The sequence below is a fragment of the Sinohyriopsis cumingii genome, chromosome 2 (genome assembly GCF_028554795.1).
Source record: "Sinohyriopsis cumingii isolate HCF-2022 chromosome 2, ASM2855479v2, whole genome shotgun sequence".
Taxonomy (NCBI): domain Eukaryota; kingdom Metazoa; phylum Mollusca; class Bivalvia; order Unionida; family Unionidae; genus Sinohyriopsis; species Sinohyriopsis cumingii.
The window spans coordinates 39,610,355-39,635,668 of record NC_142962.1 but is presented as its reverse complement, the minus strand read 5'-3'; the positions used below and the strand labels follow the sequence as shown (position 1 = coordinate 39,635,668).

The following is a 25,314-nucleotide window of genomic DNA, read 5'->3' as shown; positions in this document are numbered from 1 at the left end:
TATGGTAGATGCTTATAAAATCGTATTATATAATTCAATGAAGGTAAACCAAGGATCTGTTATGTATATTTAATTTGTGAAATGTGTGCTTGACTTTTGTCTCATATTGAGGGTAGGAGTTCTGGCCTACCTGACTAATGTCATCTTTCCCAAAAATTTTTTTACTTGGATTTGAGTTAAGTACCTTGGTGTTTTCCTTGGAAATTCTACTGTCTAAGTGATATTTCTCTTGTTTTACTTGAATTAAAGTTCAAGGACTGACCTTTTCTTATCATTTTGGTATTTTCTGTTAGAGATCTTGTTTACAAATATGATGAGAAAATGACCCACATCCTGGCAATTTTGTTGCATCATAGGTCAGGTGACAGTCTGTATATAAGGAATTCAGTGGGCAATTATTTATTCCTATTTTAATAACAGTCTGAAATTATTACTCTAGAGTTCAGATATAATTTAAGATTTATTTAAATTATTAATTGGAATAACAATGTGCTCACTGACTTTTGGACTAAATACTGCTTTGGAATTAAAGAGGACTCATTCAAAGACATTCTGGATTATATCACTGTGATACATCAAGACTACTGGTACATGAGCACAGTGAAGATTCTTGGAATTCATTCATAACATTCTCCACTTTTGGACTTGTGATGGAGCATTTAGGATTATTTGGGAAATAATTCACAATAATGCACATTCCTTTTCAATTTTCCCTTTGTATTCAATGGAAATAAATTATTTGTTGAATTTTATAAAACTTGCTGGTTTCACTTCTTAATTTAAAGCCGCAGAATCATAACACATTGTTCATATCATCATATAGTTTAATTGTGCCCCAAGTAACCTGACTTTTTTAAAATTTTTGTTCATCTAGTTTTTTAAATCAAGATTTTTAATACTGATATGAATGATTTGCTTGATTCTGTTTCTTTTCCTAACCGAATACACATGACGATCACCACTCCCAAGGGGAATAACTTCAGAATCAACCTGCATTTGAATTTAATATTTACTTTTAAATTCATTACTAACAAAATACCCATCAAGGTTAGATTGTCATATTTGGTATTACACTCATCCAACACTAATTCAAAAAGTTTGCACCATTCTCTACTGGAGTTTTAGGGTCAATAAACAGCTCAATATAAGATACTGGATGCATTTAGTGGTTTAAGATCCAATGACACCATTTCTTACTGCCATGTTATCAAGACTTTCCCTAGCTTATACTACAATACCATCTCCATGATTATTTTAATCTTTTCTGAATCCATTGATTCTGACTTTAACATCATCAAGAGAAATATCCAATTTACTTCCTGCAATGGCAGAAATGTAAAACGCCTTCTTCCTGATGAAATCTGTATGTGGTCAAGTTAGTTCACCAGACTACATACAGATACTGATATGTGCTGATCTTGTCGTGTCTGTAATCTCTGCTGACCTGTCGGAATTATAACAAGATTCCAAGTTCTCTACACAGCTGTCACAGTCACAGTCATTCAGATCCACTGACTGATGAACAAAATTGCTGCCATTTATGCAACAGTAATATGGGGTACATATAAGTAAATGCTAAATGAAAGTGCTGATATATAATCCATGCCAAGTTCACAAAATAAAAAACTTGCCAAAAACAAAGCACTATGAACTGAAACTCTCTCTCAACTTTTATTTTTACTTGAACATGGAGCTCCACCCTGCGAATCTGAGCTTGTGCAAGTTGAATATCAGCTTTTACCAAGTGTCAGGCAAGTGGATTTATTAAGCCCTGTACAATCAGGGTGCATCATGTGTTTTATTTTACATGACGGGATAACAATCCAACAGTAGTAAAATCATTATCTCACTTCTTAACTTCATAGATTTGCAACTTCATAGATTTGCAATCTAAATCCTGGCTAAGCAGGTGCTCACAATATACCCTCTTTGTCATCAATGCTGGTGTGGTGGGACCACAATATTTTTAAGTACATGTGCCTGTCATAAATGCTAACAGATATGCTAAAATGAAGAACCAAATATCCTAATTTAATTGTGCAAGAGACTTTCTATACTCGCAAACTGCACAGACCCAGATCTGATGTCATATTATGCACTGGCAGATCTGGGTCAATGTAGTTTGTTAGGAGTAATCAGTAGAACAAAGTACTGATCAAATCAGTAGTACACAGACCCTGATCTGCAGGCGCATTATACCATGGCAAATCTGGATCTTTTTCGCTTGCAGTTTGACTTGACTTATAAGCAAGTAAATATGGTACATAAATCCTCCGATGCACCTAAGTGAAAGTTTGGTGGAATTCAGTAATTTGATTGATGCCAATATAGCTGATGTCAGAGTACAGGGTATGAAATGTAAAGCCTGGATGATGAATGATGGACAGACAGAAGAACGGACCTGGTGAATGTTACATACTCACAACTTTTTAAAGCAGAGATTTAAATGAACAGGCTATTTCCAGGAACTGAAATCTCCTGCTTTTCATTGGCCTATTCAATATCATGCTGCCTATAGATGTTGAAATCTATAATAATTATGGGAGCTACTCTGCAAAGCTTGGGTGAGTCTGACAATCAAGGGTTATAACTCTGTTAAAGGATGAAGAGAATATTCAAGGTTACCTGAAAATCAAGCTTCATACCAAATTAGGCTGAAATCCAATATTCAGCATTTTAATGAAAGCACTATGTTAACGTCACCAGTCATGCAAGAGAAGTAGTGATCACAAGATTTTTAAATTGAATGATGTCAGTCTATTTCAGACAACTACATCAGAATCATTTTAAAATATGAATAACTTTATATTTTTTATAATGAAACTTGAGATGATCATATTATGATGTTAAGGCCATACATTGAGGAGAATTTTAGGCATCATAAAGTCTTTTACTGAAACCAGATGCTTATATGATCATCGATTAAGAAGGAAGATTATTTACAAAAGTTTCAAGAAAGTTGCCATGGGAGCTATACCGTATGACAGATTGGCACCATCTTCACTTAGGACCAATTAGACATCAAAAGAAATCTTTCACTGAAAACCCATCTGTTCAACGGGAGTAGTAATAAAAAGATTTTCAAGCTGGCTGCCATGGTGGCCATATTGGAAAACAGCCCATGTAAATATGACCATCCAGTCACAAGTAGTTGAGCAAACACAATTTTCAAGATGGCAAATGTGGTGGCCATATTGGATATCAGAGTGGCACCATCTTTATTTAGTCCCAACGGGGCCTCAGTTTGAAAAGTGCATAGTTTCATGGCAATCATCCCCCAGTTTTAGACAAGTGATAACAAACTTGTACTAACAGATGGACAACAGATGGATGGGTGATGGGCAATAAGCCATCACAAAAGATCTTCTGGTGTATGACTAGTGGAGTTAAAAACAGAATGTGATCAATGATTACATAGCTTGCTTCTGCAAAGCTTTAGTATCCTCCACGGGCTACTGTACACATCAACATTAATTATCATGCAGAAAATAAATTATGACTAAAGTGAACTTAAAAATACTAGCCCCTATTCCAACCAAGCTTTTTTTTGCAATTTGTTATCTTTATGGCATATGCTGTGTTAAACAGCTTTTTGTAACGCATGGTTTGGCTCACACTGTATTTACTGATCATTCTGTGTAAATCGTCCGTAACTTCTTTTTTCTCAGATGCGGCCTTTCAAATATCCAAATTTTAACTGACATGTATTATTGTGCTTTGCACGTTTTTGATGTGTTAGCTGTGTCGTTCCTTGTGATAACCTGTCCTGCAAACAATCCACTGGTTTTGTCTGCAGTTGACAGGTATCTCTTACATATATTACAAGAGGAGGTTGTTTGATCTTCACTGACCTCAAACAAAATTCCTGCAGACAAAAATCTTTGAACTCCCTTTTTATTTTTTTTTTAGTATTCCCTATCAGTGAAGTTTAGTTGCAGACCATTTTGTTGATTTTGTATTCAACATTTCACCATTCAGCCATAGCTTTATAAAAAAACAATCCACCCAGATAAATTCCCTGGATAATAACAGATTCCTCAGAGAAACCCAATCCTCAAGACAACAAAATTCATTCTGATTTAACCATTTAAATGATATCGCCTAAACTATCGCCTAAACCTGTACAGTATTGATTCCACTGGTTGTATCCATATAAGCTATGGCTGGTTTCAGTCCTAACTGATAAATTTAAGCATACTCTATGCAAATATAAAATGCACCCATATGGTACTCGCTAGTAAGTATGAATGGCACTTGTGTAAACATCACTCAGAGAAAACGAGAGCTACTGCCCTTTCAAGTTAAAGGCCACAATCTACTTGTTCACAGAAAGGTAAACCTGCAAAAGTTGCTTGTCCATATGCTTACATGTGTGGATGCCAATGTTGGGGACTGTATTATACTTCTCTACTTCATTGTGGCAAACTAACAATACTGACAAGGAAATGAAAAATGTAGAGCTTTCAATATAAAGAATTTGTGTCTTTCTTATTTTTGGGGTGTATATATATCTCCAAACTTTCAAATCATGAAATTTCTGGACTGACTCAATTATAGAGGAGGTCCTTTTATAAAGGTACCCCTTCTGCAATCAAAAACTGGCCTTATAAACAGGGTGGCCTATCATCTGGGTGAAAAGCATGCTTTGACTCCTTTCAGTGGCAACCCTCTTATAAGGCCACCCCCTTATGCATGAAGAAATGGCTTTATAAAAAGGGTGGCCTTTCAAGGGTTGAGAATGGTACCAATTTATTTGGTCTAGCTAGGTCTTTGATCGTGTGGCCTTTCCTGTCTCTGGTGTCTTGCAAGGTTCAGGCCTTTGATCAGGTAGCCTCTCTTGAGAGGGACTTTTCACTGTCTTACAAGGTTCAGACCTTTTAAGTGGTCTCTCTTGAGAGGGACCTTTTTCTGTCTTACAAGGTCCGCTCCTTTAATAATGTGGCCTCTCTTGAAGGACCTTTTGCTGTCTTGAATGTTCCAGTCTTTTGATCATGTGACCTCTCTTGAGATGGACTTTTTGTTGTCTTGCATGGTCCAGTCCTTTAATCATTTGGCCTGTCTTAAGAGTGAGGGAGAATTACCGTACTATTCCAGAAACAATCAATAACTTCAAAAATACCCTCACTAATGATACTCAAATGGATTGCTGTATTCAAATATTGGTTTGACACTCACAATGCTGCCAACAATGTAGCTTTACCTAACGGTTCATATGTTCTCCCCCATCTTCTCATCTAACAAGTTAATTTTATAAGACGCTCTTTATTCACTGTGGATAAATATGCATACAGTTATACAATCTAGGGCTGATTTTGTGAACCTGATCCAAGGCAAACACCTGTAACTGACAGCTATATTGTCCCTTCTCAGGTGAATATGACCATTTTAATTTAACACGACACATTACCTACAAAAAAGAATTTCTGAAGAAAGGTGAGAAAATATTCCCAATATATAAAATGTCACTTTAATAAGCATTCCTCATCATCAAATTTAATATCTTAGGTCTGATAAGAATCTTGGTGGTATTAAAATACAATAATGTTGGGTATTTGTGATGTCTGCTTAGATAATAACCTATCAATTTACATATATATCTTCCTACCCTTATTTCATATATTAAGTTTACTAAATGGCATGAAAATTCTCAAAATTAAAAGCTTCGTTTCATAATTATATGCAACACTGTAAGGTCATGAAGAGACATGTATGTGTCAAAACTAGTCATTCCAAGCCTTTCTTGATGTCCATTTGGATGCCAAAGTTTGTCCTTGTTTCTAGATACAACATGAAACAAATGCACCCAACACCCCTTTGACAGGATTAATAGAATCTATCTGATGTACTGACATGGGAAATCATGCACAAGAGGTGTTATATAATACCAGTCAATTTTCAACCCATCAAGTACAAGCCTAAAGGAGGAATTTTCCTATCCTACACTATTATACATGATAATTTTTCTCCCATTCCTAAGTTTAAAAAAATGGAAACAAAAGTCCCTTGAAGAGACAGACACTCTAGTGGATAAAAAGATTTTCAGGCACCCGAGATAAGACTAATTTTTAACTGCTGAGTGTTCAAAACATCAGTGATATACTTGAGTGATGACATGATTATAAAATTAGCTGCAGTCATGGTCACAGTGAATCAGCACCATTTTCACATGGGACCAACTAAACCATATGCCTATATTCTTCATCTGTGGGGTTCGCCTCTGATCGTCTGGCATTTCTCACATCCTGTATCAGTACAGATAAGAATTTTCCAAACGGAACACCCATGCATACGATTCTTGTCCAACCTCTCATATCACAACACAATTAGTTTAAATAATATTTATTTGAGAAATGTCAAATGCAATTACAAACACATTATTTTAGTGGGCTTCTCTGGCCTGTTTTTATGACATTGTGTTGTCTGCTATTTTTCTGTGTAATTAAATTTCAGAAGTTAATTTTATCTGTGTAGTATCCACATTTCCTAGTTTATACTCAATTTTAATGTGTCCCATAGTTCATGCATCACTGGCTTTGGTTCAAAGTAATTTGCTCATATATGAACTATGCTATGCTACTGGCCATCACTCCAAAGCTTCCATGATTTACACTCAGTAAAATCTGGATTCTAGAAGTGGACAATAATAACAGCATCTGAAGCAGTTTTTTTTAATAACAATGATTTTAAAGAAAATAATCCTTTTTTAATCAACTTGATATATTACAAGTACCATGATTTTCATATCCAAGTAGTGTATTTGCACTGGCCTTTACACACGACTGACATCTTACCTCTGTTTGCATGGGTTCAAGTCTCAGGCTTAACCAATATAGATATGCAAGAAGGTTTCCAGTTCTAAGCTTCCTGTGGGTAAGTGGTTCTTCCTGGGATTTTCCCACACCCCTCCTCTGCCAGATATACTGGTCACCATGTATATACTATCATGTGCAGGAAAATGGTGTTAAGCCCACAACATCTTTCATATCAAAGAAAATGTTGATTTTAGCTCTAACAGTCACAGAACAGAAGAACTTATGAGATGGTCTGTTGTCCATCATCAAACCATCTGCTAGCATAATTCTGACATCGTTACCCCTCCTAAACCAAGAGCTCTGACTTTAAAATTTACACATACATTTAGCCCATGGTCTACTTGATCTAAAATGAAAATGGTGCTGATACGACATCCAGTACAGTGATACATCTTGAAAATCTACCTATTGCTACTTCACCTGAATGGACAGTCATATAAAAATGTTTTTTTTTTCACTAAGTGTCTTCTTAGTTAGTCCTACATGAAAATGTTGGTCATAAAAGAAAATTATAATGATCTGATGTCCAATACTGCTTCCATTGTGGCCATGTTGACAGTCTTATTATTGCTACTCCATCTACATCAATGTTCATATCAACATAGGGTTTCCACTAAAATTATATACATGTACTCTGATAATTGCCACTCTGAATTTTCTATTTCCTCAGCTCCCAACACACCTGGCAACAATACTAAGCAGCCCAGGTTGTACTATCAGCACCTGATAACAACAGTGACCAGCTCAGGTTGTACTGTCAGCACCTGATAACAATGCTGACCAGCCCTGGTTGTACTGTCAGCACCTGATAACAGTGCTGACCAGCCCTGGTTGAACTGTCAGCACTTGATAAAAATACTGACCAGCAGAGTTCTACTATCAGCATCTGGTAACAATAATGACAAGCCCAGGTTGTACTGTTAGCACCTGGTAACAATAATGACCAGCCCATGCTATACTGTCAGTACCTGGGTGAACTTTGCTTTACAGGCATTGTTTTCCTGTCACAGTTAATGATATTGCAAAGTTTTAAGTGTCCAATGTAAAACTAATGTGGTTGATGTCTTTGGTTGGAAAAATGGCTTACCTGCTACACAACAGTAAGGAAGGTGGACTAAATGTTATTTATCTATTGCTGATTGCCATCAAGGCAGACAATGAAGGTGACATGGCTGCCAGGATGGCAGAAAAGAGCCACTATGTTGAATAAAGAACTTATACTGCATGATGCAGCATCACAACAAATGCAGGAATAAGAAGCATGTGTTCAGCCAGGGTGATATGTTGAAGACCATGCCAGGGACTGTCAATGTATATGTGGAAAGCTACAGCAAGTGTCATCATTACCTTCCAGAATAATCATCATATGTGTCTTCCATACATCATCTATGTGGACCTTGAAGCACTAAAATTTCTGATGGAAGACCCTGCCAGCACTCCAGATAAAAGTAGCATGCAGAAAATTGCTGAACAGGTTCCATCTAGCTTCTGCTACATGGTCGTCTGCTGTGAGGGAATATCCAGTGACCCAGTATTGCCACACACCCAGAACCTTAAGCATGAGCTAAAACCAAAATCCTACCAGAATGATATTGTTGTTGTTGTTGTAGGATTTAATGCCATTTTTCAGCACAATATAGGCTATACATGGCTGCCAGTGTTAATGGTGGCGGAAGGACCCAGGAAAACCCCAGAAAGAACCACCAGCCCACGAGAAGCTACTGGCAAGCTTTCTCACATACCCGCATTGGCTGAACCTGAGACTCAAACCCATGCAGACAGGTGAAATGGCAGTGATCCGCAACGGTGAGCGCTTTAGACTACTCAGCCACTCGAGGTCCCCCCAGAATGATGTTGACTGAAGGCAACCAAAAGGTTTTTAAGAGCACCAATGACTGGCATGTCTGTAGAAAGAAACTTGACCAATACTGTGTTCAAGACCACTGCTACATTTCTGGAAAACACAGCAGAGTTACTTATCAAGCATGCAATCTCAAGCTGTGCATCTACACATAAAAATTATAGGTGCCTGGTGCAATTCACAATCTGCAAAATCTACTTGGCTATGGTTGCCAACTGTTCACTGAGGCCATCAAAATAGCATCAGCAAACTGGATAAGTGCCATTTCAACAACTTTTTCAAATATATGTATTCATTTGGACAGCTGCAGTTTATTGTCAGCCTGCAATTTATGAACAGCTGCATTGAAAAGTTGGCAGACAACATCACAAAGCCAGGAAAAAGAGGCATTTCAAGCAACAACATTTCATTCAGCACCAAACATCCTCACCAAAATGAGCATCTATGCATACAAATACTGGAAGTGGCTTGGAAAGATATTTGAATGCTGACCATGATGACCTCATCCTCAAGACCAATGGGCTTCAGCTGATAGATGTGTCTGTGACATTTCATGTCAACACAATGGCCTAGACCCAGCTCATTACTACAGATCAACATGAATGAGCTGGGATGTCCTGGTGAAGAAAAAAAGAGTTTAAGCTTGAGCTGTTGACAAGCATTGCCATACACCTGTTTATCAAGAAGGGAATCTAATGAGGCATTTCAATAACAAGCCACGATCATACAAAAGCAAACACCAACCCAATATGTGCAGGCTATGACAGCAGAAAGCCAAACAGCTGGATACCCTACCTCAATGTCAACAATCTGTATTAAAGAGCCATGATACAATGTCTGCCAATTGGCAACTTACGGTGGAATGATCAGCCAGATCTTGCACCAATCAGAGGATTCACCCAAAAGGTTATATTTTTTAAGTAGACCTTGGGTAATTGGATGACACACACTGCAACTATCCACTGGATCCTGAGGTGATAACTGTCCAAGAGGACTGGATGAATATGTACCGGCATGGTTTGAGAATTAACTGGTGGATAAGTTGACTAAAAGTGCCAAACTCATTCGAATCATGTGAAACAGCAGTGATAGGTGATTCGCTGCTGAAACCTCCAGCTACACACAAAGCTCAGAATGTGTATAACCATGGTTCTCAGACCACTGGAATTTGAATAAAGCCTGTGGATGCCCCCCTACATACATCACAACAATGATCTCTAGATGAAGGCAACATCCAAAACTAATAAAAACTTCCTTCAAGCTGATGAACTGCTCAGTATTTGGGAAGACCATGGAGAACCTATTTAAATGGATCCAGATGTATCCTGTGAGGCCTGATTGCCAACCCAGATGCAGGAAATGTTTAGAAGCAACCTTGTTGTGGTTCACTGCACAATGTCCAACCCAAGTAAACTACCCAGTCTATACAGGGCACATGATCTTTGACCTCAGCACGCTCCTTAAGTACTACTTTTACTACAGCCTTGTCAAGGTCTGCCAAGATGTAAAGATAGTTGTGCTATACACAGATACCAAAAGCCTTCTGTTTCAGATTTAGACTGTCAATGTCTATCATAACATGGATGCAGATGCCAACTTCTACAGCATGAACAAACACCCATGTGAGCACCTACTTTACAGTGAGACCAACATGAAGATTATAGGCATGTTTAAAAATAAGTATGCCAGTCAGTCTCTTGTTGAGTTCACTAGCCTCCAATCCAAGATGTAAAGCATTCTTAAGGCAACATCATGGAAATTCACAATACAATAATATACATTGCAATTGTTAATGCAGTCAGTGGTGTAAATCCAGCAACAATAAAGCAACCCATACACATTTTACCTCACCAATGTCAAATATGTTTCTAAATCATGGAAATAATGAAGATAAAAGTATTTAACAAGCAGCAGTACCCTGGCTCATTAATATTCAGTTTCAGAATGTAAACATGCTTTAATGATAGCTAGGGTCTACATGTCTGAGAGCAGTAAACATCTGCTCAATGCAATCATATTATTAACACATTTCTGCACTGCATTTTGGTGTTATTAAAACTCACTGTGACAGATTTATTTGGGTCAAAGATTTGGCTGATTTGTCACACATGTGACATGAGCATCTATCTGTTGTTGTTGTTGTTGTTGTTATAGGGTTTAACGCCATTTTTCAGCACAAGATAGGCTATACATGGTGGCCAGTATTAATGGTGGAAGAAGAACCCGGGAAAAGCCCCGGAAAGAACCACTGACCCATGAGAAGCTACTGGCAATCTTTCTCACATATCCACACTGGCAGAGCCAGAGACTCAAACCTATGCAGACAGAGGTGAGACGGCAGTGATCTTTGACGGAGAGCGCTTTAGACCACTTGGCCACTCAGGGCTGCATCTACCTGTAACATCGATGGTTGACACATGATGTGATCTAATTACTGCAAGGTAAGATACTTTGTTCTTTCTCTCATCAACCTGACAGCAATTTTTCAAAATCAATATCATTTCCAATACTCCCATAGTAAAATATTTTAGAAACTCAACAATAGGTGGGTGGGCCACTCTGCTAGAGCACCACAGCAAGCAGAAGGTTAAAACATTTTCATTCCTGTTATGTCTAATAAATGCATTAATAACATGGGCTTGCACTTACATGCTTGAAAGAATAATTGACACTTACCTGCTGAAACTCACAGCATGTACAAAAGTACATTAAGATTTGGTTACATGTAGCTAGAACATTATATACCTGTATGAGAGACCCAAGAGGGATAGAGCAAATCACTATTTTAAAGGTTCACTAATAGTTTGGCAGTCCCAACCACCTATGGGTGGGACTGGAGAAAGATAGTCATACCCTTCTTAGGTGGTGGGTAAAAAACATTAAACTCATCATTTTACAATCTTCTTATCTACTTGCCTGACACTTTACAATGGTATTTGTCACAGCACTGTCCAGGTTTACCACTACTGCTCTTCTGCAGAACTGGAATGTGCCCTGCTGCACAGTGTGGCATCTTGCAGACTGAAAAATTACACTGACAAGTATATGTGTTCCGACAACACTGGTCTTCTCCAAGTGTACCATTGTATACAAGAATGGAGTCAGCTGGGCATTTGTATGATCGTATGGAGACACAAGAAGACGTGTCTGCACAATTTCCAGGCACTTCTGAAATGAAAAACAGAAATTTAAAGTGAATTAATCTGAGAAAACTGTTTCTTTTGCTGTTTAAGTATTAAATGTACCTTCTAATTGTTAAACCAATTACAATAACTAAAAGTAACCCCTCACTTTCAACATATAAGATTGTGAGAATCATGTCTGGTCATCTAAAGATGTAGGAAGCATTTGAAAAAGTCACTAACCCATGCACATGAGAACTGTGAGGCTGAGTGGTTCATATACTATAAATAACACCATAAGGGTGCAGGTTTGATATTCTAGTGCCTCTCTGGGCAGTTCATTTTACTCTAATAACTACAGGATTATATAAACTTTGATAAAGTACCATTAAACAAAAATCAATTAATTTAGCAACAAATTTAAACTTCAGTTTTGCTCTCCTCTAACTTAACCCACCAATAAAACCCTTCAAAACACCTGTCTGTTGCTAAGCTAGCCCATTGTAATCTGGACTTTGTAGACTAGTTCCTTGATGCAGAAAATGGCTACAGCCATTAAGTTTAAACTTCTGAAACTTAGTACCAGAGGGCTGTCAGGCTAGAGTTAATCTCTGACGCAATGGTTACCCTGACTAGACAGAAGATATGGCATCTTGGATCGGCACAAACGCTAGATCGAGCGACTTCCCACCTATGTGTAACAAAGATCAGAGAAACCCGCGAGGAACATGGCGTGTTCTAAATCCGTCTCCATGTGGACAGATAGCAAGAAGGATATTGTCCGCTAAGTTTGATTGGATCAAATCAAAGTGACATCCACTCTGAACTGAGACGGAGGGTGTGATAACAATTTCAGTGCAAATTATAACTTCTAACTAACAAGCAAAAAGTTAGTCTCACCTAGGAAGATTGCTGAGAAGAAGAAGAGTACTTGGGAAATTTTAATCATTTGATTATTGAATTGTCATTAAATTGTTATTTGTTGAATTTAACTCTTTTGCATATTCAATCATTTAACTGTTGGCATTGCTGGCTGGGGGCTCGGAGCTTTACATCTATCTTTCAATAATTTCACTTCCAACCAAAATCGAGCCTGGGTGGGACTTCTATAATAATTTAAATAAAATACTGGAAGCACCCAACCCCACACCTACCACAGTGATGGCATAACAACCCAGCACACCACAACTGCAAAATTATTGGCATCACAAGGTGTCATGAGAAATAACAAAAGATGGTGCAGCCCTTGGGCCATTGAAAATGATAAGAAGTCTTCTGGTGAAACTTACATATCAAAATATGACTTGCCATCACAATAACATGAATTTCAAGACAACACCATATTGGACATCAGATTGGCATCATTTTCATTTGCGACAAACTACACATCAAAAAAAGTCATTAAGTGTTTAAATTCAGGAGGAGTATCGATATCAGGGTTTCAAGAGGTACACTGTGGTGGCCATATTGAATGTCCAATTTAATCTAATACAACACAAAGTGTTACCTCTAAAAAAGTCTGATAAATTTAACTGTTACATGTAGATGGGCATGTTATTTATGAAAAACCTTTGAAGAAAGTGTTTAAATTTATGACTTTGACAAATCATTTTAAGATAAAACATTTCTGGATAAATGAGACTTGACTGTAAGTATCATTATTAAATGCTGTTAATTGACACAAAGCAATGAAAACTAAGTAAATTAAGTTGTGATTAAAATTAAATGCTTGATAAAAATCTTGCTATTCATTTAAAAAATTTAGCTTCAGAGTGTATATTATTCAAATGTTTTCCTGTGACAAAGTCTCAAGTTAATGTTCACTAATGAAATCAATATCTAAGTTATATATTTAATACTGATGGGTATTTTTTTTCCTTGCAGACCACTGCATTTTTTCCTGAACTGACCACATGATCATTTATAAAAAATATTCTGTGAACTAGTAATTTTTACTTAAAGTTCTGTGCAATTCAAAAACTTTCTATTTTTAAATAACCTGAATTTTCAATAGAGTTGTAGTAACATAAACCTGAGCCATACAAATCTGTTTTTCACTCCCCAGACCCAGTACCACTAGGACCTTGCACTGCCATGCCCACATAATTAGCCAAGCACTGGTCTGCTAGACTTGTATGCACGTTTACTGAAGTACATTAATATAAAAAAATGGGGAAAAATTAATACAATTAAGCCAAAGTTATGACATCTACATACCTAACTGCAAATTCAATCAGATAAATATTTACAAACCATAACGTTTTTAAAATTTATAATCATATCACCATGTCTTCCAGTAATCCTATATCCTCATTGAATCTTAGTGCTGTAGTCGACTCGAACTTCAGTCTAAAAGTTCACAACAATTTTAACTATAGTGAAGATGATCATCACAACTGCTGATTGTTCCAACTAATTCAAAAACAGAGAAGGGTTTATCAGCTTTTATTAACCCATATGCAGTGTAGCACAGACACTGAAGTTAGTCTAGTTCAGGATGGAGATGGTACGTCTGCTTATTAATGATAACCATTCTGGAACAAGTAAAGTATGTTCTTTGCCTGAGAATTTTAACTCTAAAATTACAGTTAAATACAAATAAATTGTAGCATTCTGCCATTTTGGCATTAATCTTAAGACCGAGATAGCAAACTGTACTCCGTTGTCTGGATTATAATTATTATGTGTACATTTACGTATACACAATCAGTATATTGGATCACAATTACAACTATATGCACAATTTTATGTACACACATTCAGTAAATTGGATAATAATTACAATTATATGTGTAAATTTATGTACACACATTCAGTATATTGAATTATAATTACAATTATGTGTAAATTTATGTACATGCACTCAGTATATTGAATTATAATTACAATTTTGAGTAAATTTATAAACACATTCAGTAAATTAGATAATAATTACAATTATGTATACATTTATGTAAACACATTCAGTATTTTGGATTAAAATCACAAATGTATGTGTAAATTTCATGTACACACATTCAGTATATTGGATCATAAATCACAATTATATGTGTACATTTTTGTAAACACATTGAGACTACGAACAGATCTAGTGCAATTTGCTCAAATTATAGTATTGTCTTTATTACAAGAGTTCTTCAATTGGTAAATGTTTAAATTCTCAATATTGTTACAGCAAATAATGACTGTACATGTCTGGTATATGACTGTTCACTTGACTGTCAAAAAAGATATGAAACATTTGGACTTAAGGAAGAATGTCACTGGATTGACCCAACATGTAGCTTATGAACATTTGTTAATGGACTGCATTGGGACTGCATTTCACCTCATTGTAACTAAAGTAAATGCTATTAAGGGACTACTGTACGATTTTAAATACAGCAAGTGCACAGAATTTAATCTATGGCCATGGAACTTAAAACAGCTGGCTGATCGAAATTATTGATGGACTGAAAAAAGTATCTTTTCAGCATCATTAGCAAACACTGGACTGTGTTGAAATTACACGTAGGAAAGGAAATGGCATGGAAGTGGTTTTGTTATTGTCCTATTACAGTCACCAACTGTAAAGGTAGCACATAACAGGCATTTCTGAGGCCAACAGTTATGGAATATAAAGGGATCAATAACAAACTGTAAAGGAACTACTTTAGGGTAAGGATACTGTGACTTTCAACACATTCTGGTAATTGTTCTGAATGAATATTTCAGGCATACCTTTGAAGCATCCCTACAAACACACACTACATACCTCTTGACACCCTGGAGTACATACCACTACTGCTAAGATAATGTAAAGGATAGTCTTGGATGTACATGAACTTTTCTAAGTCCAAGTGACTGGGCACAGAAAAACTGAGCCAACTGAGCCACCACCTGGATACTCATCCTAAGTAATGTTAACTTTTACATGTTCTTGAATCAGTTTGGCTCATCCAACACTGTAGTTTGACTCAACCAACATTGTATAGTTTGACTCATCCAACACTACAGTTTGACTGATCCTACAATGTACAGTTTGACTCATCCAGCACTGTACAGTGTGACTCATCCAACACTGTACAATCTGCCTAAAATGCCCTTGCCCAATCAAATAAATATCTTAAAAAATGTCTAATGCACTTTCTCAACCACCAAGAGCAAATATAAACATACATTTTGACTTTTCTAATCCTGAACAGGTTGAATTTCTAAGAAAAAGATGTTTCAATTTGCTCATTTCTAATGTGTAAAAATTGTACCTAAATATAAATACCAATCATGAGGACCCCATAAATACTAATCATGACGACCCCATAAATACTAATCATGAGGACCCCATAAATACCAATAATGACGACCCCATAAATACCAATTATGACGACCCCATAAATACCAATTATGACGACCCCATAAATACCAATAATGAGGACCCCATAAATACCAATAATGAGGACCTCCATCTGCCATTGCATCCATCATATGCTACTGCACATAAGGATTAGGTCCAGGACAGCAGACTGGTGTACTCATCCATCCCAGCCTTTTCACACTTCGTTGCATGTAACATACAGCTAAATACAGCAGGTGATTGTATACTGTATTACCATATATATATACTTGCTTTTACTGAGTCCAAATGCAAACAAGTTAGACCCTGATTTGTCATTGCATTATGTTTCGGAAATCCAGGGTTTATGTTGTTTGCTCAACTGATTACTGCAAGCAATCTGCATCATTCTGTTGGATCTGACTTGTGTATGAATGAACATATATGGCACCTGCCTGATGAACTAAGAGAGAACAATTATACTGTACTTAAACATTTTCAGTACTACTTCATTTTCAAGTTGCCCAGTGGGGTGTCTTAGAATCAGGCCTCCATTCAACTGTCAAACAGAAGAGTTATAATGGCTGTTTAAACCCTTCACAGATAAAACCCCTGGGAGTCAATTCTGTTCCTACTGGGGTATCAGTCATGTCACAATGACTCTTTATCTAGGCTGCAAATGCCTGCTGTTTCCAGCTCTAAGTTCACCAAGATTACTTATGAACTAAATAACGTGGAATTTACACCATATAAATGTAAATAGGGATGTTGTTGTTGTTGTTGTTGTTATAGGGTTTAATGCCATTTTTCAGCACAAGATAGGCTGTACAGGCCAGTATCAATGGTGGAGGAAGAACCCCCGGGGAGGGGGGGGACCCAGAAATAACCACCGATCCACAAGAATTCAAGCATGTAATTGATTTTTTTTCTCCTTTGACATGTAGAAAAACTGCTCTCAAGTAATTGTCTGAAGAATAGGTTGACATTTTGTCAGTAATTTTGATAATTTGGAGTTAATTTGCAATTCTTTTCTTCTCTGAATTTGGTAATAATTTTGAGTTTTTATCCTCCGCTACACCAAAATGCCATAACATTATTATCTAATGCATATGCATGCTAAAAAAATGTTTGTGTTGAGAGCTTTTTGCCAGCTTCAGTTACTTTAACAGATTTAATATCAGAATAGGAAAAATAATATAGTAGGCCTGTCTGCAGAATTTTGAAAATGTGGGACCAAAATCAGGTTTCTCCAGCAAGAAAAATGTCCTGGTAAAAAAAAGTCCAAATGAAGAAACAGGGCCTATTCTTGCATGCACACTGCAGAATTCATGCTAATGGAAAAACAAATGAATGCATGAAAACTGCCAACAAATTCAAGCCCTACTTTTTTTAAAAATAAATCCCTCTTATATTTAGAAGTTCTTTCATTTTCCTCAAATGGCAGTAGGAATTTCCTCTGCACATTTTCATTTCTACAACAGTGTTGAATATGGTAACATTGTAGAAACTTAGTTTGACTTATGCATGTGTTGAATCAATGTCAGACTTAAATTTTGAGAGTAAAAGTGGTGAAAATAGAATTTGTTCAGGAAAAGATGAAAACCAAAGTTGAATTTTAGGCCCTGCTGATATCAAGTCAGAGAGCATAAAAAATACTCTATCAAGTCCTCCCAGTGTTACTGAATAAAAACTAAATTTGTCATGTACAGAGCAAACAGATGTAATGGACAGGCAAAAAATGTAGCAGGGGCCGTTAAGAGTAGGAGTCTATTGTTACTGAAAACTGAATTCATGATCTGAGTTTTGACAAGGTCTTTATTACATCGTTACAGACCACTCTATATCTTGACCATGTCTGCACTCTACATTTTTCATAGGGATTAATTTTTCCTCACTGGTTATACTTGCTATTTTTTTTATAAAAAGACCATGTATATCTTTGGTATTATTAAAAGAACTTTTAATTCCCTTTAGCTTAATGTATGATTGATGGGTTTACTTTGGATTAAAGAGTATACAGCTTGACCTTAATTCAGATGTACATGTATAACAAAAATGCTAGTTCCGCTTAATGGTCATTTTCAATTCATCAATTTCAAACGTAAATTATAGAACAAAAAGCATATTTTTTTAATAATTTTTATATATTTTTTAATTCATTCATTGTTCTTCCAGAACCGGTATTATTTACTCTGGCAAAATTAACTGACCTTATTTTAATATCTACTAAAGTTCGGTTACTTTGGACTAGTTCAAGCTGATTTTTTCTGCACATTGGAGCGTCCATTCTGATCAGTTGTTTTTAGGTCATGCACAATTTCCACAACTACAACATGTTAAGAAATTTCAGCCACAGCACATGAAAGTATTATTGAGACAGCCAAAATCCTTTTCACTGTACATGTTACAAATATTATAGGGCTAAATTTAGTTATTTCAGGTGCTATGGTATTTATATTAGTTTTAGAAGGAAAGATATATTTGTGTATAAATTTTCTAAATTCTCTACATAAATTTAATAACAGTATGTCTAGGATAGAGGAGTAACTCTACAGTCACTGTTAGATTTAGAGGCAGAGATTTGGGGTCAATACTAGGTTACCAGCAGCTATTCAAATGCTATGGTGTCAAGTTACAGTCCAGAGAAATTGAAACAAAGGAGTCAGTAGAACAGTTGGAAGATGTGTTTGTAAAGCTAATTAAAATCAATTATAGCAAGTTTGCCATAATGCTTAAACATTAAAATTAGTGACCATTTGAAGGGAAATTTGAATCTCTTTTAGTAGGTATAAGGTGCTTAAAATAGAGTTGAGTAGTTTTAGTTTAATTTTGAAGTAATTTGCTCAAAAGGATAAAGTTTACAAGTAATTTCATATTCAAAATAATATTTTTATAAATTCTAACACACAGCATCAGTGGGAAAAGAGTGTGTATGGAGAGTACATATATGGCTTTATTTTGGATTACAAAATTTAGATTCTGTGCATTTTGATATGTAGATTAGAGTTAGAAAAAGGGTCTGCACCTAACACAATCAGACCAGAATATTAGTTTAGAATAGGTCTTCAGGGAATGTTTTCTCTGAAGTCCGCTAGGATTGTTTAAATAACCAGGTCAAACATAGTGCAGGGAGTCAGCATGAAGAACTAGGGGCAACATACATCATTAAAGGTAGAAAAAGAAGAAACCCTCTTGCTTGTGACTAATTCCCCATAGCGCAGTGACATCAGAAAGGCGCTACTACACAAATATAAACAACTTCACCTTAGCCCTGTCACCGCCAGATGTACCTAATGTTTGCAGAGTACAACCAATAATATTCAAGCAATTCCAAAAATTAAATTAACATAAATGATGACACATGCCCAAAACACTAATAAAATAATTTTCCTTACCTCTTGCAACAAATGCAATATGACAGACAGTACAATTAGATGAAAAGAACTATAGATATGGGAGTGTGATTAGGGAACATTTACCTCTGAATCCAGCATCCAAAGCATAAAAATATTTACGGCTCATTACCTAGGCTACAGAGATCAAGGAACTTGTGAACTAGCTGGCTACATTGCTTCCAAACAGTTCAATCTGGTGTCTGAAAATGGCCCATTACCTTTATTAATTTTGACATGAACTACAGTAGCCTTGGCAAGAAGATGAATTTATTGTTTGCAACATACAGTAAATGTCAGGTATAGTTATTTAAATGTATTGGTATTTCTTGCTTGACAGACCCCATGTTAAGGACCTGTCATTTATTTATGGAGAAAGGGACCTGGGATTTACTCTTCAGCCAGGTACTGTTATTCTTATATTTAAAGATAATTAAAAAAATTTAACTAGTATATAAAGGATAGCAGGTACCTTTTTCTATAAATATATATATAAAAAACTATTTGAGGCCAGATTTTTATATATAAAACATAAACCACTACCACCACCCACCCCCCTTGCCAAACATTAAATGGCTGATCCGTTACTCACATTTGCTGTTGTTTTAATTTGGGGTTTAACACAATTTTTCAGCACATTATAGACTACACATGGCAGTCAATATAACAGGTGGAAGAAAAGACGAGGAAATCCTGGTAAGACCACTGACACATGGGAAGCTACAAGCTGACACATAGGAAACTACAAACTTTCTCCCTGGCCCCACACTAGCTCAGAGCCCGAGACTCAAGCCCATGCAGACAGTGGAGAGATGGCACTTATCAGTAAAGGTAAATGCTTTAGACAAATTGGCCACCCAGGTACTCATATTTGTAACAGATATGATAAAGTTACACTGTTATACAAACACCAGATCAGTGACATTAAAATCCAATAAAATTCTGTTAAGTACACTGGGTGTAAAGATTACTCCACCTACCTGAGGTCACATGACCATTTGCTCATCTTACTAATATGCATATTAATTAATCTTTATAATCAAAGTTTACCTACTAAAATTTAGGCTTTACACATCATGCAGCTGAAAGTTTAAGTACTAAACTGATAATATCCCAAAATTCTGGGTGAGGATGGCAAGTACATGTACATCCATAACTAAATGTTTAAGTGTCTTTTGAAATTTGACTTCTATATAAAGGCAGCTTATATATAAAGGTGTGAGCTCGGTCATGTTTTAAGTGAAAATAACCCAGGTGTCTATGTCTGATCCTTGCCTGGACTCAATCCCCACTCCAACAAACACAGTTCAGATAAATGTGCTTGCACAACATTATCAATTCTCAGTACTTGTTCTTTTGAAGCAAACCTATGAGAAAATGAGTTTTGCATGCAGTTTCTGGGTCCTGTTAACAATTTGTCTGTACTGACAATAGTTCACTGAGAGTTCCAATCTTCAGTGAGAATGAACTGAATGCAACTCTTATAGATTGCTCTGCATCCCCCACTCCTCCTAAATGTATGTTTCTGGGGTACAGGGTAATTTATACATAGATTAGATTGCATTGCTGCTAATTTCCCTGATAGTCCCAAAGATAATAAACCAGCCCACAACTTTCCTGGTACTGCTCTGTCCTTGACTCCTTGTGGATAGGTCAACTTTATGTAAACCCTAAAGCTCATTTATCTTCTTTGGGAACAAAAATCAATACAGGGGCTTTAAATAAACAAAAGTAGGGTGACAGCACTTAACCCATATTTACACACCCAATGAAGAAAATAGCAGTTTGAGCACATATGAAATGATGTTAGCTGGTTGTTTTGTTGGCTAGGGAACATTTAACATAATATAGGCTATAGCAGAGATCGACCCGACACTGTTAATTGCTAAAAATAGCATGCCTTTTTATAGCTGGCAGACTCAGCTGCAGAATATAGGACAAATAAACTGGCTTTTGTACTACAATATAAATAGCAGAACACACTGAAAAGATTGCATCCATCCCTGAAAAGCAAAAAAATTACAGTGCTTCAAGACATTGTTGCTTTGGACTTGTAACAGCAATAGTAGATATTCAGATCGTGAACATATGACGTGTGTATTTTGGATTCCATTTCCAAAACCAAAAAAAATCTCGAGAAGTGCGGGTGTTAGGTGCATGCTTGTGGAAGGGGAACTTTTACTACTGACAAAATCACAAGATGGACATATATCTGCAGTAAACATTTTGCAGGTGGGAATAGATTGACGACGGATCATCCCGACCCTATCCCAGCAATGCTTAAACCAAATCAGGTTCGTTATTTACATCTATTTAGAAACTAGAACATGTTTGATTAACATCGGGGGTGGGGGATGTTTTTAATCAATAGATGTGCTAGTAATGCAAAGCCTTTCAGTTCTGTGATACATGGGCAGATCCAAGAATGAAAATGAGGGGTCTAGATAAATAAATAAATTTTAAAAAGTCCACAAGAGTTCAAACTTTAAAGAGTATATATATATATATATATATATATATATATATATATATATATATATATATATATATATATATATATACATACACACACACAGACAAATGTACAACAGAAATAAGAAAACACACTTAAGATTTATTGAACTAGCAACTTCATAGCATAGTTTATAATAGACCAGTTATATATATATATATATATATATATATATATATATATATATATATATATATATATATATATATATATATATATATATAGATAGATAGATAGATAGATAGAGAGAGAGAGAGAGAGGAGAGAGTCCTGCCTCCTCACTCATTTGTATACTTCAGAATTATATACAGGCCTTTCAGTACCGGGGGGGGGGGGGGTACTTAGGGTCCCACCATCAACTCAGATATCAGAAGACGTAAAAATATTTTAACAATAAATTTTCAAATGTTATCCTTGGTGTCTAAGTAATGGTAGATTACTACAGGCTTCATATACAAAACTGTACAAAGATGTTTATATACAAAAAAATAAACTAGTAGTGGGGCCCATGAGGCATAATTTATGTATTTCCAAAAAGTGCAGTTTATATATTACATAGTAAGACAATGTTACTGTTCAAATGGCAGCTTATTTAATATGTAGGAACCTTTATTCAGATATTTCTTTTCAAGTGTAAAAATAAAAATATGAGTAAACAAACTTATATATCTCACATATTCAAAATTCAACTGTGATATGTAACATATTTACTTATGTCTTCTGATTCATTTTGTAGATACCAGAAGAGGCCATTATGTATAGAGCAACCCCTGTTTGTGATGCTGGGACACAAACTACCTAATATGGCTGTGATGTGGTTGCCAATAAAAATATAAAGAAAACAATGATTCCAAAACGATGGAAACTTCATTAAAAAAAAAGACATAAGTTGCATCACCAATAGATTTTATTTTGATATTCTATCTAAAAGTAAAATGATTCATCAATATTTCAGGATGGCATGTTATTTACTAAATGATAAACATTTCTACATTGTCATCAGTTTTGAAACTTCTTGTGTGTACAACTGTATTATCACTAAAAGAATATACAACTTTATTATTTTTAAATGATACATGTTGATTAACTCTTCAAAATGTTCTAAAAACACGAATTAAAACTGTCTTCAATATAGACTAAATCAAAACAGAGAATCATGTCAATTACTTCATTTTATTTATATCTTTTTTTCTGTCACATATATATATATTTATTTGTACACTATGGAGATAAATTTTCCATATTTGTAGGCTGTAAGATAAAAGCAGCAATAAAAATGCAGTTCCATACCATTGTTTTGTATTTCCTTACACATGCTATATTATCAGCCGCTGTCATTGTTTGTCCTACATTTTCACTATTGTGTATCACGTGATACGCATAACGCATTACATGACGCGCCGCCAATCTCTGCTATATCACGAACTGGATATCTGGAGCTTAGAAACATAGAAGTGTACAGAGGCAGCTTGGGCTAGCCTTGATTTACATCAAACCCTGTAATCATGGTTTACAAGTCCAAACACTCAAACCAAATTAGATATTGTGGCTCCCAAAAATAATGTACAATCTTTTTTGATACTGTTAAGAAAAAATTTGAGCAAGGAAGAGATTGGAATAAGTGGAATAAATGAAAGGAATAAATGAAAATATGATAAGAAATTTATCCAAATAGACAAACAATTTATCATTGAGAAAAAGATTTAATTTATTCCTAATATGAAGTTATTACATTTCATGGAACAACAAAAACAGCTAACTTCTTTTATCCCAACTATTTGGGGAAACAAATAATGTTCAAGAAAACTGAATATGGGCTCCAAGAGTTTAGGTTATATCTGGGAAACAATGGTAAAGATTAATGTAACTTTTTTATGCTGTTGTTGTTCTTTTACTCTAATTCGATCTATCTATTCACACCGTACGTTACATCTAAATATAGCATAACTGTAGCAGTTCCTTCATGCAATCACTGTTTGGTGACATCGCCCTTGACAACAAGAAATCAAAATCGCTATCAGATGAGCATATGACACAAGTTTTCATATCGGCCTCTCTTGTGAGTTACATACAGACAAGTGTAAAAGAAATACCGGTCATCCGTAACTTGATCTGGGTGCCTGTATCTTGTCAATTTTAATAACAGGTGGTCATCAGATCTAGCCGGATCCAAATGTCCTTCTATCAAAAGAGACACGACGCAAGCACCCAGATCAAGTTACTGTACAGATGACATGTTTATTATAAACCCTAAACAATTATTTTATAGTAAATAGATAAGTTTTTATGCTGTTGTTCTTTGACTTTGATTTCATTGATCTATTACAGATTATCAAACTTAATGCACAATACAAGATGTATAAATAAAGTGATATTTTGGAACAGTTTGGATAAATAAAGCACTAGCGTATTACTAAAATAAACTATTCCCAAGGTGATCCATTTTATACAGGAGAACTGGGGTAGCTCAGTGGTTAGTGTGCCAGACTCATGACCGAAAGGATGCAGCTTCAAATGCTGCAATCAGGCCAGACTGGGTCAGCTACCATGTTGTATTCTTGGGCACTGTACTCCAACTGCCTTGGCACTAAATAACCAACTTGCATTGGTGTTATATAGAACACCAAAATCCACAGTATCGGAGTCAGATAATAAATACAATTATGAAATCATCTCTAAATCAAACCACTGGTCAGCCTAGTGTCAGGATAATGCGACTGGGTGGGACATTATGCCACTGTGATGTCTGCAGCAAGATGCCACAGTGCTAAGACATGACTATAAACTGCCACACTGCAGACATTGTATCTATAGGACTCAAATTGTATAAAGCTATGTTGAAAATCCAAGAGTACGCTCACAAAATCAAACTAATCTATCATATTTCACATAATTCATTTGGAATACATTCAATCTTGACTAGAAACCCATCCCCCCCCCAATAAAATGGTTGAAAAATTTTATTGTTAAAGACTTCTTAAGTGTACTGGTAGATCTAGCTGTTAAATTGTGACTGGGTTATGGAAAATTCAGTCAAAATATAACATCTCCAGTCAAAATTGTCAAAACCACCCAACCCAACAACCCACTTTTCCAGTCAAAATACTAATACTTTTCAAGAAATTTCTGGGTCAGGTGGCAATTTCAAGCAAAACCCCATCCTCTGTTCAGAATCAAACTCCCATAGAAAACAACCTCGAGTCCATGCAATTATAAAGCAAATCCCCTATGTCACAAAGAATTTACCTGGCTGCAGACCCCATGTGAGAGTTAATCAAAGATGAAATACTGTAATAACTCATT

The 25,314-nt window shown here is 35.8% G+C and overlaps 1 protein-coding gene and 1 long non-coding RNA gene across 4 annotated transcripts in view; one reads left to right on the top strand and one right to left on the bottom strand.

Annotated features, from left to right (window-relative positions):
• The window catches only part of LOC149804689 (cysteine-rich motor neuron 1 protein-like), a 140,769-nt gene that overhangs the window by 81,896 nt on the left and 33,559 nt on the right, over positions 1 to 25,314 (bottom strand). For all 3 annotated transcript variants that reach the window (XR_016416460.1, XR_016416461.1, XM_089943091.1), the window contains exon 2: positions 11,590 to 11,841. Coding sequence is in view for 1 of the 3 variants with exons in the window: in XM_089943091.1 (XP_089799217.1) it covers positions 11,590 to 11,841 (252 nt within the window). In the remaining 2 variants the exon portion in view is untranslated. The remainder of the gene's footprint in view (positions 1 to 11,589; positions 11,842 to 25,314) is intronic.
• On the top strand, positions 21,163 to 23,298 carry LOC149804690 (uncharacterized). Its single transcript, XR_016416463.1, has 2 exons — positions 21,163 to 21,793; positions 22,748 to 23,298. It is a non-coding gene; the product is annotated as an uncharacterized LOC149804690 (long non-coding RNA).